The 25,097-nt window shown below is 44.5% G+C and overlaps 1 protein-coding gene across 1 annotated transcript in view; it reads left to right on the top strand.

The window, feature by feature from the left end:
* LOC109906095 (CXADR-like membrane protein) overlaps nt 1–24,020 on the top strand; it is an 87,365-nt gene extending 63,345 nt beyond the window's left edge. The window contains exons 2-7 of the mRNA XM_020503754.2: nt 1,086–1,243; nt 5,951–6,152; nt 9,801–9,968; nt 14,478–14,600; nt 15,159–15,300; nt 16,110–24,020. Coding sequence (XP_020359343.1) covers nt 1,086–1,243; nt 5,951–6,152; nt 9,801–9,968; nt 14,478–14,600; nt 15,159–15,300; nt 16,110–16,458 — 1,142 coding nt within the window. The 3' untranslated portion in view covers nt 16,459–24,020. The remainder of the gene's footprint in view (nt 1–1,085; nt 1,244–5,950; nt 6,153–9,800; nt 9,969–14,477; nt 14,601–15,158; nt 15,301–16,109) is intronic.
* Nucleotides 24,021–25,097: the final 1,077 nt, after the last annotated feature.

The following is a 25,097-nucleotide window of genomic DNA, read 5'->3' as shown; positions in this document are numbered from 1 at the left end:
CACAAACTTACACCAAGTCACATGTTTTATAGGGCTTACCAGCGACCATTCTCATTGGCGCTGACAGCTCATACGTGTGCTGTTCCTGAGGGGGTGGAAACTGAATAATAAGAAAGGTGCCTATGACTGATGCATTGACCACATTAGGTGATCCATGGAACATTGACAACGTCATCGAGGGTGATAGGGCACAAAAGCATTCTTTCAACGAGTCGCTGTCTGTTGAATCATTCAAGCCCAGACATAACACACTCAGGGCTAGGCAACAGGCCATACAGTGTTTGTGTAAGTATGTATACCACACTGTATATTTAGTGATTTTTTTAAACACTCAGCACCTAATCAGCAACATACCACTAAGTAATGAAAAGGAGATAATATAATGTTTACATGATCAGGACATACGGCATCCGAACAAGCATTTGGATAACTTTATTTAAAGCTATTTGAAGCCAGGCTCTTAGCCCGCTCTCTGCAGTGACTAAATTAAATGTGATAGTTAGGTTAATGCTGAGGCACCAACAATATCTCTCGCATTTGAGCGAGTAAGCCCAGTGGGGTTGTGGCGCCTGTGCATTGTTTTCCCTATGCCGGGTCTACCAGGTGGAGGGAGTCGTATGTCCCCTTGGCCCCCCTAAGCTTCATCCCACTGCAAATCCCCCCGACGCCTCTCCCTAATTCCCCTCAAGCCAGTGGGGCTGTCCAGCATCCTCCAATAAATTAGCCCAGTGGCCCCCGCTGCGTAATAGGCCCTAACAGTCTGGCTTCTGGCCAGGGGCCGAGTCACAAGCCCCATGTATGCTACTGACTGAACCTAGTGTAACCCATACCCTGTCCTACAGCAAAGAACCTGACAGCTAGGTCGGCTTGGGAGATATTGACTAGTTATAGTCTTTGTCTCATTGTGGTTTGGATGGTTTTTATTGTTTGATTCTGTTTCTTGTACATATTATGTCCTAGTAATTCTGATTCTGTTTCCTATCTCACTAGGTTTTTTACTCCAGCTATATTCTGCCTGTGGCTGCTGTCTGGCGGTGTATCTGGTTCTAGTTGTCTGACAGTGTCTCTGTTCTCTCTCTCTCCAGCGCTGCTGAGCCTGCTGACGGCTGGCGCCCAGACAGAAATGAAGAGGGTTGTCGGAGACAACGCCACCCTGCCCTGCCACCATCAGTTCTGGCAGTCCAACGCGCAGTTGCTCGACATCGAGTGGCTACTGCAGAAGCCCAACTCCAAGCAGAGAGTGGTGAGGAAGCTGCTCTCTCTCTCGCTCTCTCTTTCTCTCTCTCCTGTCTTTCTTTGTCATTGTCTCTCTGTCCATCCTTCTCTCTCTCTCTTTCATCTCACTCCTTTTCTCTATACTCCCCCAATATCTTTGTTGCAACCAATATGGTATCATTTGAATAGCTTTTTCAAAGGCACACTTACACAACACAATGTTCCTCCAATTTGTTTCCTTCCCATCTCAACCCGTTTTCTACTTCCTGTAGTTTACTCTTACTCTCTCCCAATTCCTCTATCCTCTATTTATTTCATCTGCTCAGGGTTTTTTTCATAGGCTTTTTCAGATTCCCTGAAGTGTTACAATGTCGACAGAGATACAGTAGTAAACAAATTACTGTGGGTGAAAGTCCACCAGAGACACAGTTAATAAATAAAGCCTATACATCCTACCAGCTGTGAAAATAGAATACCTAGACCTTCCAGTCCCTGACAATTGAATTAGACCACATCAATACTGCCAGCTCTTAATAGGATAAAAATGGATCCATCCTATCACCTACCTTGAATCATTTACCCGAGTCTAAAAACAGCCCTAATCTAATTACTTGTGTTGTAGCTCTCAGAAGATGTTAGAGTATCAGTTTCTGTTTTGATTTGTTCCTGTTTTTTCTTAATGAAATGCAGTATCTGATAACAGTAAGACCATGGCATCTCAACAGTACTCGTCAGACCAAAGAGATTTCTTCTCTCTTTGGAAGTCATTCGTTAACACACTGATCTGTTGATTAGCAGTGAGAGATTTGGTTCCACAAGAAAATGGAGACAGGACAAAGGGGAGGAGGGAGAGAAGGGAGACGGGAGAGAAGGGAGGAGCGAGAGAAGGGAGGCAGGAGAGAAGGGAGGAGCGAGAGAAGGGAGGAGGGAGAGAAGGGAGGCAGGAGAGAAGGGAGGAGAGAGAGAAGGGGAGAAGAGAGTAGGGAAAGAAGGGAAGAAGGGACGAAGGGAGTAGGGAGAGAAGGGAAGAAGGGAGTAGGGAGAGAAGGGAGGAGGAGAGAAGGGAAGCGGGTGAGAAGGGAAGCAGGTGAGAAGGGAGGAGGGAAAGAAGGGAGGAGGGAGAGAAGGGGAGAAGAGAGTAGGGAAAGAAGGGAGAAGGGACGAAGGGAGTAGGGAGAGAAGGGAGGCGGGAGAGAAGGGGAGAAGGGACGAAGGGAGTAGGGAGAGAAGGGAGGAGGAGAGAAGGGAAGCGGGTGAGAAGGGAAGCAGGTGAGAAGGGAGGAGGGAAAGAAGGGAGGAGGGAGAGAAGGGGAGAAGAGAGTAGGGAAAGAAGGGAGAAGGGACGAAGGGAGTAGGGAGAGAAGGGAGGAGGGAGAGAAGGGGAGAAGAGAGTAGGGAAAGAAGGGAGAAGGGATGAAGGGAGTAGGGAGAGAAGGGAGGAGGGAGAGAAGGGGAGAAGAGAGTAGGGAAAGAAGGGAGAAGGGAAGAAGGGAGTAGGGAGAGAAGGGGAGAAGAGAGTAGGGAAAGAAGGGAGAAGGGACGAAGGGAGTAGGGAGAGAAGGGAGGAGGGAGAGAAGGGGAGAAGAGAGTAGGGAAAGAAGGGAGAAGGGACGAAGGGAGTAGGGAGAGAAGGGAGGAGGGAGAGAAGGGGAGAAGAGAGTAGGGAAAGAAGGGAGAAGGGACGAAGGGAGTAGGGAGAGAAGGGAGGAGGGAGAGAAGGGAGGTAGGAGAGAAAGGAGGAGGGAGAGAAGGGGAGAAGATAGTAGGGAAAGAAGGGACGAAGGGAGGAGGGAGAGAAGGGAGGAGGGAGAGAAGGGGAGAAGAGAGTAGGGAAAGAAGGGAGAAGGGACGAAGGGAGTAGGGAGAGAAGGGGAGAAGAGAGTAGGGAAAGAAGGGAGAAGGGACGAAGGGAGTAGGGAGAGAAGGGAGGAGGGAGAGAAGGGGAGAAGAGAGTAGGGAAAGAAGGGAGAAGGGACGAAGGGAGTAGGGAGAGGAGGGAGGAGGGAGAGAAGGGAGGTAGGAGAGAGAGAAGGGAGGTAGGAGAGAAGGGAGGAGGGAGAGAAGGGGTGAAGATAGTAGGGAAAGAAGGGAGAAGGGACGAAGGGAGTAGGGAGAGAAGGGAGGAGGGAGAGAAGGGGAGAAGAGAGTAGGGAAAGAAGGGAGAAGGGACGAAGGGAGTAGGGAGAGAAGGGAGGAGGGAGGAGGGAGAGAAGGGAGGTAGGAGAGAAGGGAGGAGGGAGAGAAGGGGAGAAGATAGTAGGGAAAGAAGGGAGAAGGGACGAAGGGAGTAGGGAGAGAAGGGAGGAGAGAGAGAAGGGGAGAAGAGAGTAGGGAAAGAAGGGAGAAGGGACGAAGGGAGTAGGGAGAGGAGGGAGGAGGGAGAGAAGGGGAGAAGGGACGAAGGGAGTAGGGAGAGGAGGGAGGAGGGAGAGAAGGGGAGAAGATAGTAGGGAAAGAAGGGAGAGGGACGAAGGGAGTAGGGAGAGAAGGGAGGAGGGAGAGAAGGGGAGAACAGAGTAGGGAAAGAAGGGAGAAGGGACGAAGGGAGTAGGGAGAGAAGGGGAGAAGAGAGTAGGGAAAGAAGGGAGAAGGGACGAAGGGAGTAGGGAGAGAAGGGAGGAGGGAGAGTAGGGAAAGAATGGAGAAGGGACGAAGGGAGTAGAGAGAGAAGGGAGGAGGGTGGAAGAAGAGAAGGGAGATGGGAGGAGGGAAAGGAGGGAAAGGAAGAAAATGGAAAACAAATGTAACACTTTTATTCCTTTGAAGGGGCTGGCACATTGCATTGACTATTTAACGGGGAGATAACATTGAAGGCACCATTAATTAAAATCAAATGTCTGATAATTTGGTTAGGAATGAGACTGTGCCTGTGGCGGAATGAATAACTAATTATTTTATTTCCGCTGAAAGGCCGTGTTGAAATGGAAAAGAGCAGCAACATTTAGCCTCTGTTGCCGAGCGTACAGGCTACATGTGTCAGGAGCACAGAGGGGAGAGAAAGCCTGAGCAAGGGCAAAGTTCACTTGTGCTAACCTGGGGATGCGTATGCTAATGATAATGGTGGTAACCACCCATAGGCCCATATACTGAGGCCTTTCACAGACACGGAAACAAACAAAAATTTGACCAACTGGGGACATTTTGTTAGTCCCCACCAGGGTTGGGGAGTAACGGATTGCAAAAAACTAGTAGCTGTAATCCGTTACATTACAGCAAAAATACCAGCAATAATAAAGTAATCAGATTACAGAAACTTTTGAAAAACTAGATGATTACTTCGAGGATTACTTTTAAATTCAGAAATTTGCTTATTAGATTGTGACATAATTATAATTAGATTATCCAACTTGAATAAACACTTGGAGGTAAGGATGACAGCAGTGGTGTAGTCTACGGCGATACGGATATCACTTATTATTGATATCTACATAGTGTATTGATGTAAATCACACTGCTACTCTCTGATTTAGCTATTTGAGCTTTACAGAATGTGGTTGTTATGGATGGCTGTTCACAGTTCAGAGTGAAAGAAAAGCAGCCAACGGGTGCTCAGCATATGTGGGCACTCCTTGGAAAATCATTTCAGGTGAAGCTCGTTGAAGGAATGCCAAGAGTGTGCAAAGCTATCATCAAGGCAAAGGGTGGCTACGTTGAAGAATCTCAAATCTCAAATATATTTTCATTTGTTTAACACTTTTTTGGTTACCACATGATTCCATGTGTGTTATGTCATTGTTTTGATGTCTTCACTATTATTCTACAGTGTAGAAAATAGTACAAATAAGGAAAAACCCTTGAATGAGTAGGTGTGTCCAAACTTTTGACTGGTACTGTCTATTAATGTAAAGATATAATTTAATGTAGTGGAAAGGGATGGGTTAGAAGAAACCAACATAACCAACCCATAAAGTAAAATGTAACATCTTATAGGGCCAGCTATGTAAACTTTAACCTTGATTTATCCTGCAATAGATGTCGTTCAATTGGTAACATATATTTTTGTATTTTTCTAATGCCTCTTAAGGGGAAAGTAATCTAAAAGTAACAGAATGTAATCAGATAATGTTACTGAGTTTGGGTAATCAAAAAATTACATTACTGATTACAATTTTGGACAGCTATCTAGTAACTGTAGCGAATTACATTTAGAAAGTAACCTACCCAACCTTGATCCGCAAAAGGTCAAATGCTATTTCTAGGGGGTTTAGGGTTAAGGTTAGAATTAGTGTTAGAATTAGATTCAGGGTTAGGGTTAGGGTTAGGGTTAAGGTTAGGTTTTGGGGTTAGGGTTAGGGGAAATTATTTTGAATAGGACAGAATTTTGTCCCCACACAGTTAGTTGTACAAGACTGTGTGTGTGTGTGTGTTTGTGTGTGTGTATACTGTAAATGGCCAGTTGTCACCTGCAAGCACAGCAGGTAAACCCAGCTCCTGTGGCACTGATGTGCTGTGGCACCAGCATTTAGCAGTCACCATCTGCAGGCTCTCAGTTGCCCTGAGTAATAGGCTGCTGTGACAGCTGTGTTTGATAGTGTTGTTGTAGTGTGTGTGTGTTTACAAGGGAGAGAGAAAAAATACAAAGACAGGGTACATGTCTGTACTGTATGTGTATGTGTCTTTATGAGCAAGCAGTGTCCAATGCATGTGTAAATCCAGATACAGATCGGATGTCTTTACATATGTCTCTGCATTACAGCTCTCTCAGTGTGTCTCATTGTCTTTCTCCCCAACCCAGATCATTACGTTTTTCGGTGGCCAGGTGTACACCAATGAGGTGACCAGCGAGGCCAGTCGTCTGTCTTTCGCAGGGGACTACCTGAAAGGAGACGCCTCCCTGCTCCTCAGTGACCTACAGCTGACGGACTCTGGAGAGTACTACTGCAAGGTCAAAACGGGGGGAAAGTACCACTGGAGCCAGGTTAACCTCATAGTCCTGGGTGAGTCTGCTCTCCAGCTCTGTCTCTCACACACGCTAATCAATAGGGAATTAGCAGGCACATTTCCTCTCTCATGCTAACTGATCTAATGATTCAATTTGATTTAGACGGAGTGATTCGATTTAGATTTTTTTGTTTGGCCTTGTTTCTCTGTTGCGAGGGTCTCTGAGATGTGTGGTTGTTGAGGCATATACAGTAGAAGTAACATATCATATATAATATACTAAACTCAGAAAAAAAAGAAACGTCCCTTTTTCAGGAACTTTCATAAAAATCCAAATAACTTCACAGATCTTCATTGTAAAGGGCTTAAACACTGTTTGCCATGCTTGTTCAATGAACCATGAATAATTAATGAACATCCACCTGCGGAACGGTCTTTAAGACACTAACAGCTTACAAGACGGTAGGCAATTAAGGTCACAGTTATGAAAACTTAGGACACTAAAGAGGCCTTTCTACTGACTCTGAAACACACCAAAAGAAAGATGCCCAGGGTCCCTGCTCATCTGCATGAACGTGCCTAAGGCATGCTGCAAGGAGGCATGAGGACTGCAGATGTAGCCAGGGAAATAAATTGCAATGTCCGTACTGTGAGATGCCTAAGACAGCGCTACAGGTAGACAGGGCGGATAGCTGATCTTTCTCGCAGTGGCAGACTACGTATAACAACAGCTGCACAGGATTGGTACATCCGAACATCACACCTGCGGGACAGGTACAGGATGGCAACAACAACTGCCCGAGTTACACCAGGAATGCACCATCCCTCCATCAGTGCTCAGGCTATCCACAAGAGGCTGAGAGAGGCTGGACTGAGGGCTGTAAGGCCTGTTCTAAGGCAGGTCCCCACCAGACATCACCGGCAACAACGTCGCCTATGGGCACAAACCCACCGTCGCTGGACCAAACAGGACTGGCAAAAAGTGCTCTTCACAGACGAGTTGCGGTTTTGTCTCACCAGGGGTGATGGTTCGCGTTTATCGTCGAAGGAAGGAGCGTTACACCGAAGCCTGTACTTTGGAGCGGGATCGATTTGGAGGTGGAGGGTCTGTCATGTTCTGGGGCGGTGTGTCACAGTATCATCGGACGGAGCTTGTTGTCATTTCAGACAATCTCAGCGCTGTGCGTTACAGGGAAGACATCCTCCTCCCTCATGTGGTATCCTTCCTGCAGGCTCATCCTGACATGACCCTCATCCTAACATGACCCCCAGCATGATAATGCCACCAGCCATGCTGCTCGTTCTGAGGGCTAGGGCCATTCCCCACAGAAATGTCCGGGAACTTGCAGGTGCCTTGGTGGAATAGTGGGGTAGCATCTCACAGCAAGAACTGGCAAATCTGGTGAGGTTCATGAGTTGGAGATGCACTGCAGTACTTAATGCAGCTGGTGGCCACACCAGATACTGACTGTGACTTTTGATTTTGAACCCCCCCCCCCCCTTTGTTCAATGATACATTATTACATTTCTGTTAGTCACATGGAACTTGTTCAGTTTATGTAAGTTGTGGAATCTTGTTATGTTCATACAAATATTTACATATGTTAAGTTTGCTGAAAATAAACGCAGTTGACAGTGAGAGGCCGTTTCTTTTTTTGCTGAGTTCATGTCTAGAAATGACATTGGGGATTGACCTCGTCAGCTTGAAACAGATGATGCAGAATTTAGTTGTTAAAGCGGAAGTTCACCCATTTTTACAAGTGGCCTTATTTTCACTTTTTCTGTGCGTGTAGTTGATACCCCAAACCATTTTTCATATTTTGTTTCGTTACAGAGAAAATTGATTGTCATATTTTGCTGAGTCATTACTTGCCTTAGACTACAATGCATAATGAAAATGTATTTAAGCATGTTATAAAATGCTCCAAATCCCCTTATATTACATCAGAATCTCATTCTGGATAACACCTCTGTACTCAATTTTAGAAAATGTTTTCCCCTGTCCCATAAATCCATATTTGCATATTTTTGTTGTTGTTAACAGCATCATTCAAACATGGATTTATTGCATGGTGGAAAGACAATCCCAAATTGAGTGCAGAAACATTATCCAGAATGAGATTCTGATGTAATATGAGGTGGTTTGGAGTGTTTTGGAGCGTTTTATAACTTGTTTTAAACACATTTTCATAATGCATTGTAGTCTATGGCAAGTGATGACTGTGACATCACAGTCACAGTCTGTTTGGGTGGGGGGTCAGCTACAAGCACAGAAAGAGTGAAAATGTGTGAACTTCCCCTTTAAACATTAGGAAAAAATGTTGCTACCATGATAAGAAAATACTTTTTCTGTCATTACACGGCAGACAAGCTCTTTATGATGATTTAATATGTGTTATATCTGTTTTTAATGATTAAACACCAGACAGAGTTCTGAGCCGTAATTCAGCTCTCATAAGTATGATGGCAAAGCCAGTTGGGCTGCTTTAGCAGAGGCAAAGACGCCATTGTTGTTTTATTCTCTGTTCGGTTTAGTTTCTTCATTGCCCCAATACACAGAGGCTTGGCGGATCTGTTTTAAATGGTTTAGTTTTAACTGTCTCTGTGGTAAATGTGTCTCTGTATATCATCGAATAGACAAACAGCTTTGAAGGACAGACAGGCAAATGGAGAGCAGCAATACCACAAAGCCATCTAGTAGTCCAATGGGGGAAGTGAGATCATTCTCAATGTCAGAAACTATGCAATTTATTAAAACATCATGGGAGATTAGTTCAACCGGCAGCTATTGGTTCTTTAATGGAAAAGTCTCTTAATCCTTTCTCTCTTTTCTCTCTCTCCTCCATAAAGACATTTCATTGAGTTAACGCTTAGATTTTTACAAATTGCCATCAGCTTTGCAGTGACACTTTCGATTTTGAGAGACGAACATTTGCATTTTTCTTTCGCAGTCCCAATGTTAATATAATGGGTTGGCAGAGGAGCTGGCTGCTGGCTGGGTCTGGGCCTGGGCCTCTGTGTCAGTGTGTGTCCTCGCTCTGGCTGCTCCTGTTGCAGAGAGAGCGGCCTAACTGGCCCTGACAGAGCTGTGAGATGAACTGCAGAATCCCCGGCACTCTCCTCAGCCCTCTTATTATATCCCTTACTGAGTGTGTGAGCAGCATGTTCACCAGGCCGGTTAGACTAGAAGGGAAGGGATGGAGGGAAAGGATGGACGGATGGAAGGAGGAAGAGATTGAGGAATGGGTTGAGGGATAGAGGGATGGGTTGAGGGATGGAGGGGGAGATATAGGGAGGACTGGAGAAGCTGCTGTGAAGCAGCCATAGAGCTTAGAGCAGGGCTGGCCATCTAGTGACCTCCAGGCCACAGGAACTCAGAAGCACAGCTCTCTCTCCTGACCTGTCTCTGTTTGCAGGCTTTCAAAACCAACTCACAGTCACTTATTGATCTTGGCCTGGGCCTTTAATACTACTCTTAATCCCAGCATTGACTTCCATGAGAAACAAACAAGCTATTGTTACACTCAAGAATATTTTTTGTAATAATTCACATTTACACATGCTGCTACAGTATGTCATACTCTGGGCTAAACAACATATTATATGAATTAATCATTATCCGTATTAGGTACCATCCTGTTTCCTTTTTTGTATAATAGTGTTATTTGTCATGTTATGTAACTACTGTTCTGTTGTTTCTACAGTGAAGCCCTCTAAGCCACGATGTTGGATGGACGGCAGGCTGTTAGAGGGCAGTGACGTTAAACTGAGCTGCAAATCCAGTGACGGCTCAGACCCTATCAAATACAATTGGGGGAGGGTGCTGGATAAGGGAAAGAGTGTTGGGAAACTCCCCCTACTGGCACTGAGAGGTAAGTAGATTGTCCACAAGTACACATGTGTATGTGTAACACCGGTCCCCTAAAGAGGATATTACATAATAAATGTTACTTTGATGTTAGTATTTCCCAGAAGAAATTTGATCCCCAAACACGTAAATTCCAGTCTGCCTCCGAAACACCAAAATGTAATGGAGATTCAATACAACAGGACAAAACTTCCTCCATTCTTCATCCACTTCCAGACCAGGGTTCCCCAACTGGTGGCCGAATTTGGCCAGCAGGCCATTTTATTTGGCACCCCAAGTAAAAAAATAATAATATATAAACATGTAAAAAAATGGGGACATAAATGACTGTAAAAACACCAGCAGATCAGCTCCAAGTGATATTTATTTAGAACATTGGTCCAAAAGTATTCCCACGCATAATAGAGGGATATATGTGATCGTATACAAATGTAAGCAAGGTTTTATATCTGTTTGGCCTTCTTGCGGTCAATTTGCATTCTAAAAATTATTAGTAATTATGTTCCCGAACAACAAGCCTTCATTACATTTCATTTTTACCACCTATTTTCCCCACTCAACTCGCATTAGCCATGGCACGTGCCAATGCCAAAAGCCTAGAAGTTAATGACCTCCATGAAACAACACCTGTACAGTCTAATTCGTTTTCAGTGGGCGATAAAACAAATCGGCATGGGCCATTATTTATTGGTAGTGGTGAATGGTAATATTACGTGGCTGTTGTGACGGGGATGACTAAACGACTCTTAACCCAGTAAAGCTCAATCGTTCTCTCAGACAAACTCTTTCAACTCCCCCTAAATTCCCCCAGTGTCTATGGGCCCGCTCTTCAATCACCAGAGCCACTCTTGAGTCTGAGTATACTCAATCTCTCAGAGGCCAAGATCAACATTTGCGAGTTCATCTCCTGCTCTGTCCCACAAAGTGTGATACATCAGAGCTGACACACTATTACAGACAGGAATGGTTAGCCCAAAACAGACCTGAGTCAGATCCAACTAGGCTCAACACTCATCAATACAATTTCACCTCAATACTAAATTATCATAGAATGGAGTTGATCAGAGCTAAGTAGACTTTGATATGAAGTACAGTACATCACTGCAAGGATTTACTACATGCTGTTAATCAAATTACTCTTCAAATCAAATCAAATCAAATTTATTTATATAGCCCTTCGTACATCAGCTGATATCTCAAAGTGCTGTACAGAAACCCAGCCTAAAACCCCAAACAGCAAGCAATGCAGATGTAGAAGCACGGTGGCTAGGAAAAACTCCCTAGAAAGGCCAATACCTAGGAAGAAACCTAGAGAGGAACCAGGCTATGTGGGGTGGCCAGTCCTCTTCTGGCTGTGCCGGGTGGAGATTATAACAGAACATGGCCAAGATGTTAAAATGTTCATAAATGACCAGCATGGTCGAATAATAATAAGGCAGAACAGTTGAAACTAGAGCAGCAGCACAGTCAGGTGGAAGTTGAAACTGGAGCAGCAGCATGGCCAGGTGGACTGGGGACAGCAAGGAGTCATCATGTCAGGTAGTCCTGGGGCATGGTCCTAGGGCTCAGGTCCTCCGAGAGAGAGAAAGAAAGAGAGAAGGAGAGAATTAGAGAACGCACACTTAGATTCACACAGGACACCGAATAGGACAGGAGAAGTACTCCAGATATAACAAACTGACCCCAGCCCCCCGACACATAAACTACTGCAGCATAAATACTGGAGGCTGAGACAGGAGGGGTCAGGAGACACTGTGGCCCCATCCGAGGACACCCCCGGACAGGGCCAAACAGGAAGGATATAACCCCACCCACTTTGCCAAAGCACAGCCCCCACACCACTAGAGGGATATCTTCAACCACCAACTTACCATCCTGAGACAAGGCTGAGTATAGCCCACAAAGATCTCCGCCACGGCACAACCCAAGGGGGGGGGGCGCCAACCCAGACAGGATGACCACAACAGTGAATCAACCCACTCAGGTGACGCACCCCCTCCAGGGACGGCATGAGAGAGCCCCAGCAAGCCAGTGACTCAGCCCCTGTAATAGGGTTAGAGGCAGAGAATCCCAGTGGAAAGAGGGGAACCGGCCAGGCAGAGACAGCAAGGGCGGTTCGTTGCTCCAGAGCCTTTCCGTTCACCTTCCCACTCCTGGGCCAGACTACACTCAATCATATGACCCACTGAAGAGATGAGTCTTCAGTAAAGACTTAAAGGTTGAGACCGAGTTTGCGTCTCTGACATGGGTAGGCAGACCGTTCCATAAAAATGGAGCTCTATAGGAGAAAGCCCTGCCTCCAGCTGTTTGCTTAGAAATTCTAGGTCATGCTAACTGTAATTGTAATGTAAATACATGTACAAACTGCACCACAGACAAATCAAATCAAATTGTATTGGTCACATACACATGGTTAGCAGATGTTAATGCAAGTGTAGCGAAATGCTTGTGCTTCTAGTTCCGACCGTGCAGTAATATCTAGAATATGTACATATAAATTATATGGATGAGTGATGGCCGTGCGGCATAGGCAAGATGCAGTAGATGGTATAGAGTACAGTATATACATATGAGATGAGTAATGTATGGTATGTAAACATTATATAAAGTGGCATTGTTTAAAGTGACTAGTACATTTATTACATTCAATTTGTAATTATTAAAGTGGCTAGAGATTGAGTCAATATGTTGGCAGCAGCCACTCAATGTTAGTGATGGCTGTTTAACAGTCTGATGGCCTTGAGATAAAAGCTGTTTTTCAGTCTCTCTGTCCCAGCTTTGATGCACCTGTACTGACCTCACCTTCTGGATGATAGTGGGGTGAACAGGCAGTGGCTCGGTTGGTTGTTGTCCTTGATGATCGTTTTGGCCTTCCTGTGACACCAGATGGTGTAGGTGTCCTGGAGGGCAGGTAGTTTGCCTCCAGTGATGCATTGTGCAGACCTCACTACCCTCTACAGAGCTTTGCGGTTGTGGGCGGAGCAGTTGCCGTACCAGGCGGTGATACAGCCCGACAGGATGCTCTCGATTGTGCATCTGTAAAAGTTTGAGGGTATTTTTGGTGACAAGACAAATTTCTTCAGCCTCCTGAGGTTGAAGAGGCGCTGTTGCGCCTTCTTCACTACGCTGTCTGTGTGGGTGGACTATTTCAGTTTGTCCGTGATGTGTACGCCACTACTGTCCCGTCGATGTGGATAGGGGGGTGCTCTCTCTGCTTTTTCCTGAAGTCCACGATCATCTCCTTTGTTTTGTTGATGTTGAGTGTGAGGTTATTTTCCTGACACCACACTCCGAGGGCCATCACCTCCTCCCTGTAGGCTGTCTCGTCGTTGTTGGTAATCAAGCCAAACTTGATGATTGATTTGGAGGTGTGCATGGCCACGCAGTCATGGGTGAACAGGGTGTACAGGAGAGGGCTGAGAATGCACCCTTGTGGGGCCCCAGTGTTGAGGATCAGTGGGGTGGAGATGTTGTTTCCTACCCTCACCACCTGCGGGCGCCCGTCAGAAAGTCCAGGACCCACTTGCACAGGGCGGGGTCGAGACCCAGGGTCTCAAGCTTAATGACGAGTTTGGTGGGTACTATGGTTTTTAAATGCTTAGCTTTCATCGATGAACAGCATTCTTACATAGGTATTCCTCTTGTCCATATGTGTTAGGGCAGTGTGCAGTTTGATTGCGATTGCGTTGTCTGTGGCCCTATTGGGCGGTAAGCAAATTGGAGTGGGTCTAGTGTGTCAAGTAGGGTGGAGGTGATATGATCCTTGACTAGTCTCTAAAAGCACTTCATGATGACGGAAGTGAGTGCTACGGGGCGATAGTCGTTTAGGTCAGTTACCTTAGCTTTCTTGGGAACTGGAACAATGGTGGCCCTCTTGAAGCATGTGGGAACAGCAGACTGGGATAGGGATTGATTGAATATGTCAGTAAACACACCAGCCAGTTGGTCTGCGCATGCTCTGATGACGGAGCTAGGGTTGCCGAGGGTTAACACGTTTAAATGTTTTACTCATGTTGGCCGCGGTGAAGGAGTCCTCAAAGCGAGCAAAGAAGTTGTTTAATTTGTCTGGGAGAAAGTCGTCATGTCCGCGACGGGGCTGGTTTTCTTTTTGTAATCCGTGATTGACTGTAGACCCTGCCACATATGTCTCATGTCTGAACCGTTGAATTGTGACTCTACTTTGTCTCTATACTGACACTTAGCTTGTTTGATTGCCTTGTGGAGGGAATAGCTAAACTGTTTTGTATTCGGTCATGTTTCTGGTCGCCTTGCCATGATTGAAAGCAGTGGTTCGCGCTTTCAGTTTTGCGCGAATGCTGCCATCAATCCACGGTTTCTGATTGGGGAAGGTTTTAATTGTCACCGTGGGTACAACATCACCGATGCACTTGCTAATAAACTCGCTCACCGAATCAGCATATACATCAATGTTGTTGTCTGAGGCTATCCGGTCCTCTCAGAATTCCCTGGTTGAGCAGGTTCTTAAATCACAGCCTATCTATCTCTCCTACAGATCTGAAGAATCCAGAGATCGTCACCCTGCGGAACCTGACGAAGGACAGTACAGGTTTCTACAAGTGCACCGCCAGCAATGATGTGGGCGAGGAGAACTGCATCATCGAGGTCACCATGCAGTGTGAGTAGCGAAAGCTGCTCTCCGGCTCCGCACCACACCTTGCTACAATGGTGATGAATGACTGTAGTTTCCAACAGTACCTGAAAATTGGTTTCCCCTCCCTCCGCTCCCCTCTGCCTCAGTAAACCAACACTGGGGACGGTACCGTTTAAACATTGGCCATTGGTCATCAGCTTCACCCAAACAGCCATGTTTCAATGTCACAGTAATAGAATTCCAGAAAGGCACAGGAATTGTAGGGTCACAACAGGGTAAACTGTTTGGGACATGATTTATAAGTTAACACAGCAACAGAAATTGTTTGATACCATTTTGTTAGATTCATAGCTTTGTAGGGGACTGAACACATAATACACACAACACCTGCAAAATCTATGATCTACAAATTTACAGGATTTACCTATCGGGACTAAACCATTATTTTCAAATGGATTGTTTATGTGAGAAGCATCAATATTTGCATGTGTGCACAGTACGGTATGCATACTGTATTTGCAGGTGCATTTGTGGTGGTTTTTCTTGGCCCTTCTGATGTCACAGATGTGTGGTGTTCCACAGATGTTCGAGGGATGGGCGTGCTGGCAGGTGCCGTGGTGGGCGTCTCCTTTGGTGTTCTCCTCATCATCCTAATCATCTGGCTCGTCTTCCGCAAGAAGGAGAAGAAGAAGTATGAGGAGGAGGAGACTCCCAATGAGATCAGGTCAGTTATTTTTCTTCTGGTTCCTCTCTCTTCTTCTTTTGCTCTTTTTCTGTCTAACTAAAGTACTAAAGCAAATCACCCACGTCTGTGCATGTGTATGTACACATGCGTGTGTGTCTGTAATAAATCCCTCATTGTCAAGCGTAGTATTGATTGGTTGCTGAGAGCCTTCTTTTCACACCTCTCTGCTCCCGTGCCCAGAGCTTCTCTCCTTTCCAGAGCAGGCCTTAGAAGGCGGCAGGGCCTAGGTGTGGATTGAGGCCGTGTTGATCTACAGTAAACTGGGGCCTCCAGGCTGCTAATGGCACGGCTAGTTACAGCAGCAAAAAACAAATGTCACAGCTTGGAGGCTGTGTAGCTGCTTATTTGCCGGTGTTCAGATGAATAATGCAGCTTGGTTGGGGATGACTGTGTAGTAAATAATGCAGACTACGGGGAGGTGTTTCCTGTTTACATGCCATGTTTAGCCACTGAGCGGGCAGGAATGGATGGAGCTAGCAGGCTAGGTGATGTAGTTTTCTGAAGTGGGCTCGGTGACGGTGGTGCCAATGTAATGTGGTGGATTTAGACCCAGACGAATTAGACTATATTTAGTTAGACACTGTGTCAGACCCAGATGATAATGCAGTGCAGTGGAGCATCACCAAACCCTTTTCCCTGATTGTACAAGACAGTTCTCTCCACTGGCTCTCCTCAGAAAGGCTGTAGAGTTTGTCTAAGTTTATGTTTGTCTCTGTGTGCATGCTTGAAGTCACGACTGGTCGAATCTAAGTAGCTCTTGTTTGTTTTTGCTGTGTGCCTCCATACAGGGAGGATGCAGAGGCTCCCAAGGCCAAGCTGGTGAAGCCCAACTCCCTGTCCTCATCCCGCTCTGGCAGCTCCCGCTCCGGGGCCTCCTCAACACAGTCCATGGTGCACAACACCGCACCCCGCGGGCACCGCCCTCGCCTCCCAGCCATTGCTGCCCTTAAGGAGAACGGACAGCCCCCTGACTTCCCACAGTCCCCCCCAGCCTACACCACAGTGGTACCACCCAACAAGACCCCTGAGCCCCCCGGCACCCCCAAATACAACATCAACTCCAGGAACCAGATCTCTGGGCCCACTCCCCCAACTCTCATGGTCCCTGCCCAGAACAAGGCCTTTCAAACTGTGTAGGAAGTAGAAGAGAGTCCATCCTGGCTGTGTTGAAGCATAAGACCCACCCCTCCCCCCACCCCTTCAAAGACACAAACTCTTCTGTTAAACAACGAAATGCAACTAGTAAAAGGATGTAATTAAAATAATAATTAATAGAATCCCAAAACTTTTAATGAATGCATACTTAAAAAGGGAAAATAAGAAATGCTTGCCCCCTACTGAATAAAAAACAACTAAACTAAACTAAAAACCTGAGACAGAACATTTCTGTTTATGTCTCTCGGCTAAAGAACTTATTTTTACACTTTTCTTTCAACTTTGAAGGCATGGGAAGCAGTGAGCGAGCGCTGTGTGCGGTGAGGTGGAAGGAAAACCAGAGTGGAGCTTTTATTTATTTATCAAATCAAAAGGACGGGAGGAGTGCAGAGAAAAAGGAAGAAAGAAGGGATGGGATGAGAAAAGAGAGATCCAAAGTCAGAGCCAGGTGCCGACGGAGGGATGAGGGCATGGAATACTGAGAGAGAACAAGCCTTGTGGTGTCTCTGACTCATCCAACCACACCAATCCAAGCAGGCAGACACATTGGAGCTTCCCGCTACAAACCACACACCCAACAACACCCCTAGCCCTCTGACAGATAGCCGACTGTTTTCCCTGTGAGGAGAGAAACCGTTAGATCACCCCTCCAAACCACAGGCGGCCAGTGGCACCTTATTTGAGGAGGACGGGCTCATAGAAATAGCTGGCATGGAGTAAATGAAATGGTATCGAACACATCAAACACATGGGGAATTTCTCAATATGCATACTACCGTACTCTACACTCTCATGCTCCGAGTGATGTTCTCTCAAGTACGTTCTTGTGAGGACGAGAGTGTGGAGAACACATACAATTATTTTTTGAGAAGAATTATATTTGAGAAGCACTCCCACTCCCCCTACTGTATTACCTCACACTGCATCTCCCCAATCACTGAACCTTTTCCAGCCAGGACAATGGCAACAATAGACGCAACAAGATATACATAAAACAAATGTTTTACCTAATAATTATCAACTAGATATATGTGAATCGTAGTACTCTAGTTAGCCACATAGTTTAACAGGCAAAAATGACCTAAAACGAATGTTATGCAAGGTAGATGTTCCAATTCTTCATGGCTAGCTAGCTAGCCCTATTAAATTACTATGGATTTACCCATTCACTGAACCTTCTTCCAGCCAAGACAATGGCAATAGAGATTAAACCAGATATACACAAAGCAAATGTTTTACTTCATAACTATCAGCTAGCTATATGTGAATCGTAAAAATGTAGCTAACCACATAGTGTTAAGGGTACAGGTTCCCCAAGGGGTACCCCCCCCCCCTCAACTGAAACAGTGGCGCACAGAATGCAAAAATATTCTTAGAAATATTTAACCTTCACACATTAACAAGTCCAATAGCTCAAATGAAAGATAGACACCTTGTTCATCTAGCCAGCAAGTCAGATTTCTAAAATGTTTTACGGCGAAAACATAGCACATATTTATGTCAAACCACCACCAAAGACACAGCTAATTTGAATAGCCATGTTGAACAAAAGATGCAATCAACAAACACAGGATTAAAATTAAAATAATTCACTAACCTTTTAAAAATCTTCATCAGATGATAGTAATAGGACATGTTACACAGTACATTTATGTTTTTTTCAATAATATGCTATTTATATCCATAAATCTCTGTTTACAATGACGCCATGTTCAAAAAATGCTACTCAAATGTCCTGAGAAATGATGATAGCTCCGGCAGATAACGTCAGATAACAAGCAATACACATCATAAACTTTGACTAAATATACATGTTCTACATATAGTTAGAAAGATACACTGCTTCTTAATGCAACCGCTGTGTTACATTTATTTTTAACGTTACAGAATTCGTTCACTAGGCAATAATATGAGACGGCGCTCATAGATTAGCAATATGTCTCCGCTATGTTGGAGTCCACAGAAACACAAAATTACCACATAAATATTCCCTTACCTTTGATGTTCTTCGATCAGAAGTCGTGGAAGAAGTCATACTTACCAAAAACTGCGTTTGGCTTTCAAGTCTGTGTCTTTGGGTTATCAAACGCGACAAATTCCGGCTGAAATGCAGCCAAAATTCTAGGGGTTGTGCATCAAAACTTCAAAATTACATATTATATGTCGACTAAACTGGTCAAACTAAGTGCAGAATCAAGCTTTAGGATATTCTAAACGTGCAAAACAATTCTCATCTCGAACAGACAAACCGACATTGTTTGGTGAATCTTGGAACAAAGAGAGATCCAGACGCAACGCACGCATGACAGTACATGTATTTTCGCGCGACCCAAAGGTTTTAGCCCGCCAAAGGGTGAGGGTGCTCGCGATTTTCACAATGAAATGCCCCATTGAAAGGAGACATCGCGCTGAAGAGATAGAAACTGTTCCCAGATCCGTAGCTGTTTGGGAAGGGTGGGGGCGATGACGTCAAAGTTGGCCCAACTTTACTGCTGACAGAGAGAGTTTGGAAGAATGGCTGCCCTGTGAGTTCTGCTTTACATACAGACATAATTTGAACGGTTTTAGAAGCTTTAGAGTGTTTTCTATTCAATAATAATTATTATATGCATATATTAGCAATTTGGGACAGATTCTTTTTCAGTTTACTATGGGCACGCAATTCTTCCAAAGGGGGCAGTATTCTGCCTAGCTCTAACTAGTTTTAACAGGCAAAAATGACCTAAAGCTAATGTTATGCAATGTAGATGTCAATTCTTTGTGGGTCGCTAGCTAACAATCTTCATGGCTATCTGGCGAGCTAACAGTAGTAGCTAACCAGTTTGCCCTAGTGACTTATTATGGGCTTGCATTCTACGATACGTAGGCAGGTAAACATGCCAAAAATAACACAGCATGTATTTATTAACCTATCAAGGTAAAATATTGTAGTCATGCAACATATGAGATGAGAATAGGCAACATTTCATTCTGAAGTCGGAGTGTATTTTCTCTCGATTCAGCTCAAATAATGGAGTTCAAGAAATGTGTCATTTTTTACGTGGTTGCGTCATATTTATTTGCATCATTTCTGTTGAAGCTTGCATCAATGCACACTTCCAACTATGTACAAACTCATTCGAGAAGTGCCCTCTGTGCTCCATTTCACATACTTTGATTGGGACTCATACTCCGACTCTCCCCTTCTCCAATTTGCGTGCTCAGAGCATGGTAGTGTGTATTTTGAGAAACACCAATGCTTTCCATGTGTTTGATACTATTCAATTCACTCCATTCCAGCCATTATTAGGAGTCGTTCTCCCCTCAGATGGTCTGTGATGCTTTACGGACTCCACGACGACATCTAAGACACACCATGTTCCATGGTCCTGACCCCATTCAGAGAACAGCTCATCTGCTTTTCTCAACAGGAGAAACTTTAGCCACATTCATAGGATGTATCACTGACATGGTAGCTTGAGTTCTGCTGAAACTTTTATTTTCCTCCCCACATCCTCTCTCTCATCTCTGTGGATATTCTACATCAGTGATCGGCAATTCTGGCCTCCCGGGTCTGTAGTGGTGTCACACCTTTCCCCCATCCCTAGCAAACACAGGTGATTAAACTAATTGCGTGTAAACTGAAGATCATGATTAGTTGATTATTGGAGTCAGGTGTGTTGGCTGGGGCTGGGGAAAAAGTGTGAGGACTGGAGTTATCCCATATAGTATGTAAACTCCTCCCCAAATTAACATATGGGTGAATTAGGTGTTAAAGTACAGTACATAGAGATACATGACTGAATATACTGGATAAGAATAGCTTTAAGACAAGGGGGCATAGTATCTCTTCTATTTCTATTTTACTCCCCCCACCCGGGCATGTCTGGACAGGTTGTGAAGGGTGACACAGTTTCAAATAAATCAATCAAATTGATTTATAAAGCCCTGCTTACATCAGCTGATGTCACAAAGTGGTGTACAGAAACCCAGCCTAAAACCCCAAACAGCAAGCAATGCAGGTGTAGAAGCACGGTAGCTAGGAAAATCTCCCTAGAAAGTCCAGAAACTAGAAAGAAACCCAGAGAGGAACCAGGCTATGAGGGGTGGCCAGTCCTCTTCTGGCTGTGCCGGGTGGAGATTATAACAGAACATGGCCAAGATGTTCAAATGTTCATAGATGACAAGCAGGGTCAAATAATAATAATCACAGTGGTTGTCGAGAGTGCAACAGGTCAGCACCTCAGGAGTAAATGTCAGTTGGCTTTTCATAGCCGTTCATTCAGAGCATCTCTACCGTTCCTGCTGTCTCTAGAGAGTTGAAAACGGCAGGTCTGGGACAGGTAGCACGTCTGGTGAACAGGTCAGAGTTCCATAGCCACAGGCAGAACAGTTGAAACTGGAGCAGCAGCACGACCAGGTGGACTGGGGCCAGCAAAGAGTCATCGGGCCAGGTAGTCCTGGGGCATGGTGATAGGGCCCAGGTCCTCTGAGAGAGAGGGAAAGAAAGAAAGAGAGAAAGAAAGAAAGAAAGAAAGAAAGAAAGAAAGAAAGAAAGAAAGAAAGAAAGAAAGAAAGAAAGAAAGAAAGAAAGAAAGAAAGAAAGAGAATTAGAGAGAGCATACTTAAATTCACACAGGACACCGGATAAGACAGGAGAAATACTCCAGATATAACATATTGACCCTAGCCCCCGACACATAAACTACTGCAGCATAAATACTGGAGGCTGAGACAGGAGGGGTACCCCCGGACAGGGCCAAACAGGCAGGATATAACCCCACCCACTTTGCCAAAGCATAGCCCCCACACCACTAGAGGGATATCTTCAACCACCAACTTACCATCTTGAGACAAGGCCGAGTATAGCCCATAAAGATCTCCCCCACGGCACAACCGAAGGGGGGGGGGGCGCCAACCCGGACAGGAAGATCACATCAGTGACTCAACCCACTCAAGTGACGGTTGTGTCTCAGCCTGAAGAAGTGCCACCAATCCCCAGGATGTGTCATCATTACTTTTTTAAACTATATTATTTACCTCCACTGTTTAGCAATGTTACTGAAACCAAAGCCTGTCAAAAACACCATGAATGTGTGTTGAACAAAGATGGTCACTACGAGTATTTGCTTTGCTTTATAAGGTACTGAATGGAAGGAAGTCAAAGATCGGTACAGAGGCACATATTACCTTGAAGTTAATCCCCCAAATACTGTGGATGAGGGAATGGAGGAAGGAGTATGACTTTAGTGACTTGTATTGTACAGTGTGCATGGCTCCACCCATGGAAGGTACTCTCCTTGGATCCACAACAACAGAGTGGCACTCAATTACTGTCTCATTGTGTTTATGCTCAGTACGTTGGCCAGGCTTTGGCATCAGCCATCCCATTTGTTGTACAGTGTAGTTTGAATGAACGTTTAGAAAAAAAGGACAAGTAGGCAATTTAGTGTGCCTTTGCAATCCCTATCCCCTTTGACGGTTTCTTTCTCTGTCCTTATCGTGAATGCACAAGTGGTTTGAGTTATCTGTGTTGATCCAGCTTTGGGAATCTACAGCCAAACTAGAGGGGCATAAGCCAAACATGTGTGATTATATGTAACCCAATCACAATGCAGAGTGTACATCTCCTTAACGAGACAACGATCTATGCCAATTGAGTAATGTACATTATGTAGTCATAGTGTTGTTTTATATTGTACATACACATAGATATATGCACATGATGTCATTTAATTTAATAGACAAGGTGGTGGTGGTGTTGCTGGTGGTGTTAAGATGTCCAATGAGGAAAGAAATGCCTTTTCAAAGAGAACAAGATGGTTTGTATTGGGCCAGGGAAGCTGATGTGTTTTAGTTCGATACAGGCCTTCAGGGCCTCACCCACACATTCTCATGTTAGCCGCTCATTCAAAGGAGTAGGATAGGGGGACCAGCCAGGCATATCCTATCTGAATGGATAAGGCATCAGTGCAGACACAGTGTTTATTTTAGTTTCTGTGACAGTATAGTATATGCCTATTATTGAATTCAATTCAGTTTCACAGGCAGCAATCTTGTTTTCGCTAGTGCTAGTGGTGTCTCAAGACAATGCCTGTCCATAATTCATACTCATCTAGTCCTCTGGAAGCCGCTCGCATGCTATCTGCCTGGTAATGCTGTCTTTTAATATAGCCATGCACTGGTCTATTTGTGTATTGACAGCTTCCCATCACACACACACACACCACACAGTACACAGTGAACCGAAAGCCGAAATAGTCAGACTTGTTATTTCTGTTCCTTTAGAATAAATTTGATGGAGGGAATGTCGGGGAGCATTATGACTGACTGATGGTCCTGCCCATCAAAGAGAGCACAAAAATAACCATTGCATAGCCCAGGAGACAATACACACATACACACACACAAACAGTGCTATGTGTCTTATCATTCTCAAAAACAGATGCTCTTACACAGTTTTCAAGGGAACCTGAGAGAGTAGTGGGAGAGGAGGGGACGTATAACAAGATTAAAATCGAGCCAGAGCTCTAGGCTCCTCCATTTAAATTCCCTGCACTGCCTACAGGAGCAGCCCGGTGGAGGATAGAATACTTTGTCTTAAATTCCTCCGGCTTTTTGATTTGCCTTCCAGCAACTGGAGGTCTCAGGTGGCAAATTCCCCAGTTTACGAGCCCTCACGTTGCTTCTCCGCATCTGTGCCAGCTTTGTGGACTGTCAAACCTACTTCTCCAAATGAATCCTGATAGGCTTTTGTCTGAGCAGTCGGGAATTTAAACTAGGCTTTCTCTCCACCCCAGATTTGCAACACACTCAAAAATGGTTCTTAAAGTGGCACCACTCTAATGTTATCAGCATTCAAACGTAAGTGAAATGATTCATGATTATGATTATCCTGCATTATATTATATGAATATGAATCTCATGTAGCCACCATCTTTGTGTTCTTTAGCAGTTTTTGGGATAAGCAGTCCAGCATGACAGATTGAAGCTCAGACTGTGTTTGGCCAGCCTCTGGTACAGGAACATGATGCATTGTGACATTCTGAAAGTGGAGGGGTGGAAGTCCATCTCAGAAAGGAGGAACGCTAAGGGAGCTGCATGTCAAAGGTCATCGAGCAGATGAGGGGAATGCTTTGCTTTGATGTAAACTTATACCTGTATTTGGCTCAAATCATGTTATTGTAAATATATATCACAGAACGTTTTATGACGCTTTATTTTGTTTTCTGTTTTGGTTCTTCTGAATCCATGTACTTCTCACTTTTGTGTGCTGTGCTCATCGTGGGTGAGGGTTGGGGGATGGGGGGTTTGGCTTTGTCTAACGACCTTGTCTGGATGTCAGACAGACAGCTCAGCACGGCATGATAAAAGGAAATATAAACCTCTCTTTACTTTTCACTCATCTGTCATCTTCTTCAGTCGCTTCTCTTTGGTTTTTTAAAGCGGTACAGTTTGTTTGACAAAAACAATCCATGTAAATATCACAAGTAAAAAATGTATATTTTTACGACTTCTGAGTTATTACTATTTCCTTTGCAAATAAAATATACAATGACAAGTTATATGGCTTTTTTTGCTTCAATCAAGGCAAACGCTAGCAGTGAAACTGACATTCGATAGCAGCTGCCTCTCATGTGTGTGACATTGTAATGGTATTATACTGGTGACTCAAGGTGAGAGAGCTAGGGACCACATTTCTCTGTGTTGCTAATAGGGCTCATGATCTCCAGTTTCCCAGTGACAGAATGGTAATCGACGGCAGTAGCAGAGGCTTCACCCTAAGTGCTACTCTCCAGGCCCATGGATGTGACAGTTATGCCTATTGCAGAAGATCCACGATATCTATTGACCTGTCAGCCTTTTATTGATGGACATTTATCATTTTCCCTCAGAAAATGTCTTCCTATGTTGACAATTTATTGAACTGCCAAAATGAAGTCTACATGTCTAACGGATCCATAGATAATGGGTGAATTTTATATATTTTTCAAGGAACACAGGTATCGTACAAAAATATGTCTGTTAACAAATCACGACAAACAGTGATTATGGAATATATTCCTCAAGTAAATGGTAAGAGATATAAAAGTGAATGTACTGTAGATATGAGAGCAATAAAATGGGTATTGGTTTGGCTACATACCACATATTAGACTGTGTTATCTGACATCTGCTTGTTGCTGATCCTATTTGTTTAAACATTAGCATAATTCCAGAGCCCCTCATGCATATCCAACAAGATTGATTCAGATTTTCAAGCCGACATCACATTTCTCTACTCTGCTCCATGCCTCTGTGCTCTTTGATTCCACAGGATTAACAGTGTGTGATGACACTCACACACCCCATCAGACACAGAAGAACATATGTACACATTATGTGAACACATGTACACATACATACACATACACACTTCAGCATCAAAATCTAATTATCTGGCGTGAAAATCAATAACACAAGCACTGGCCATTGTATGTCTCTCCTTTTAGAAAATGTAATTGAAAATGAAAAAGGCGATTCTAGTCCTAGTGTGGAATACTATAATGGATTACCACGGGAATAGAAAACACAATGTTACTCTAATGGGTTCAAACATAACTATGATAAAGATGAGTCCTTGTGTCCTTATCTCGATTTTG

The sequence above is a fragment of the Oncorhynchus kisutch genome, linkage group LG15 (genome assembly GCF_002021735.2).
Source record: "Oncorhynchus kisutch isolate 150728-3 linkage group LG15, Okis_V2, whole genome shotgun sequence".
Lineage (NCBI taxonomy): Eukaryota > Metazoa > Chordata > Actinopteri > Salmoniformes > Salmonidae > Oncorhynchus > Oncorhynchus kisutch.
Note: the sequence above shows the minus strand (reverse complement) of the source record. Positions and strands in the feature narration are given on the sequence as shown.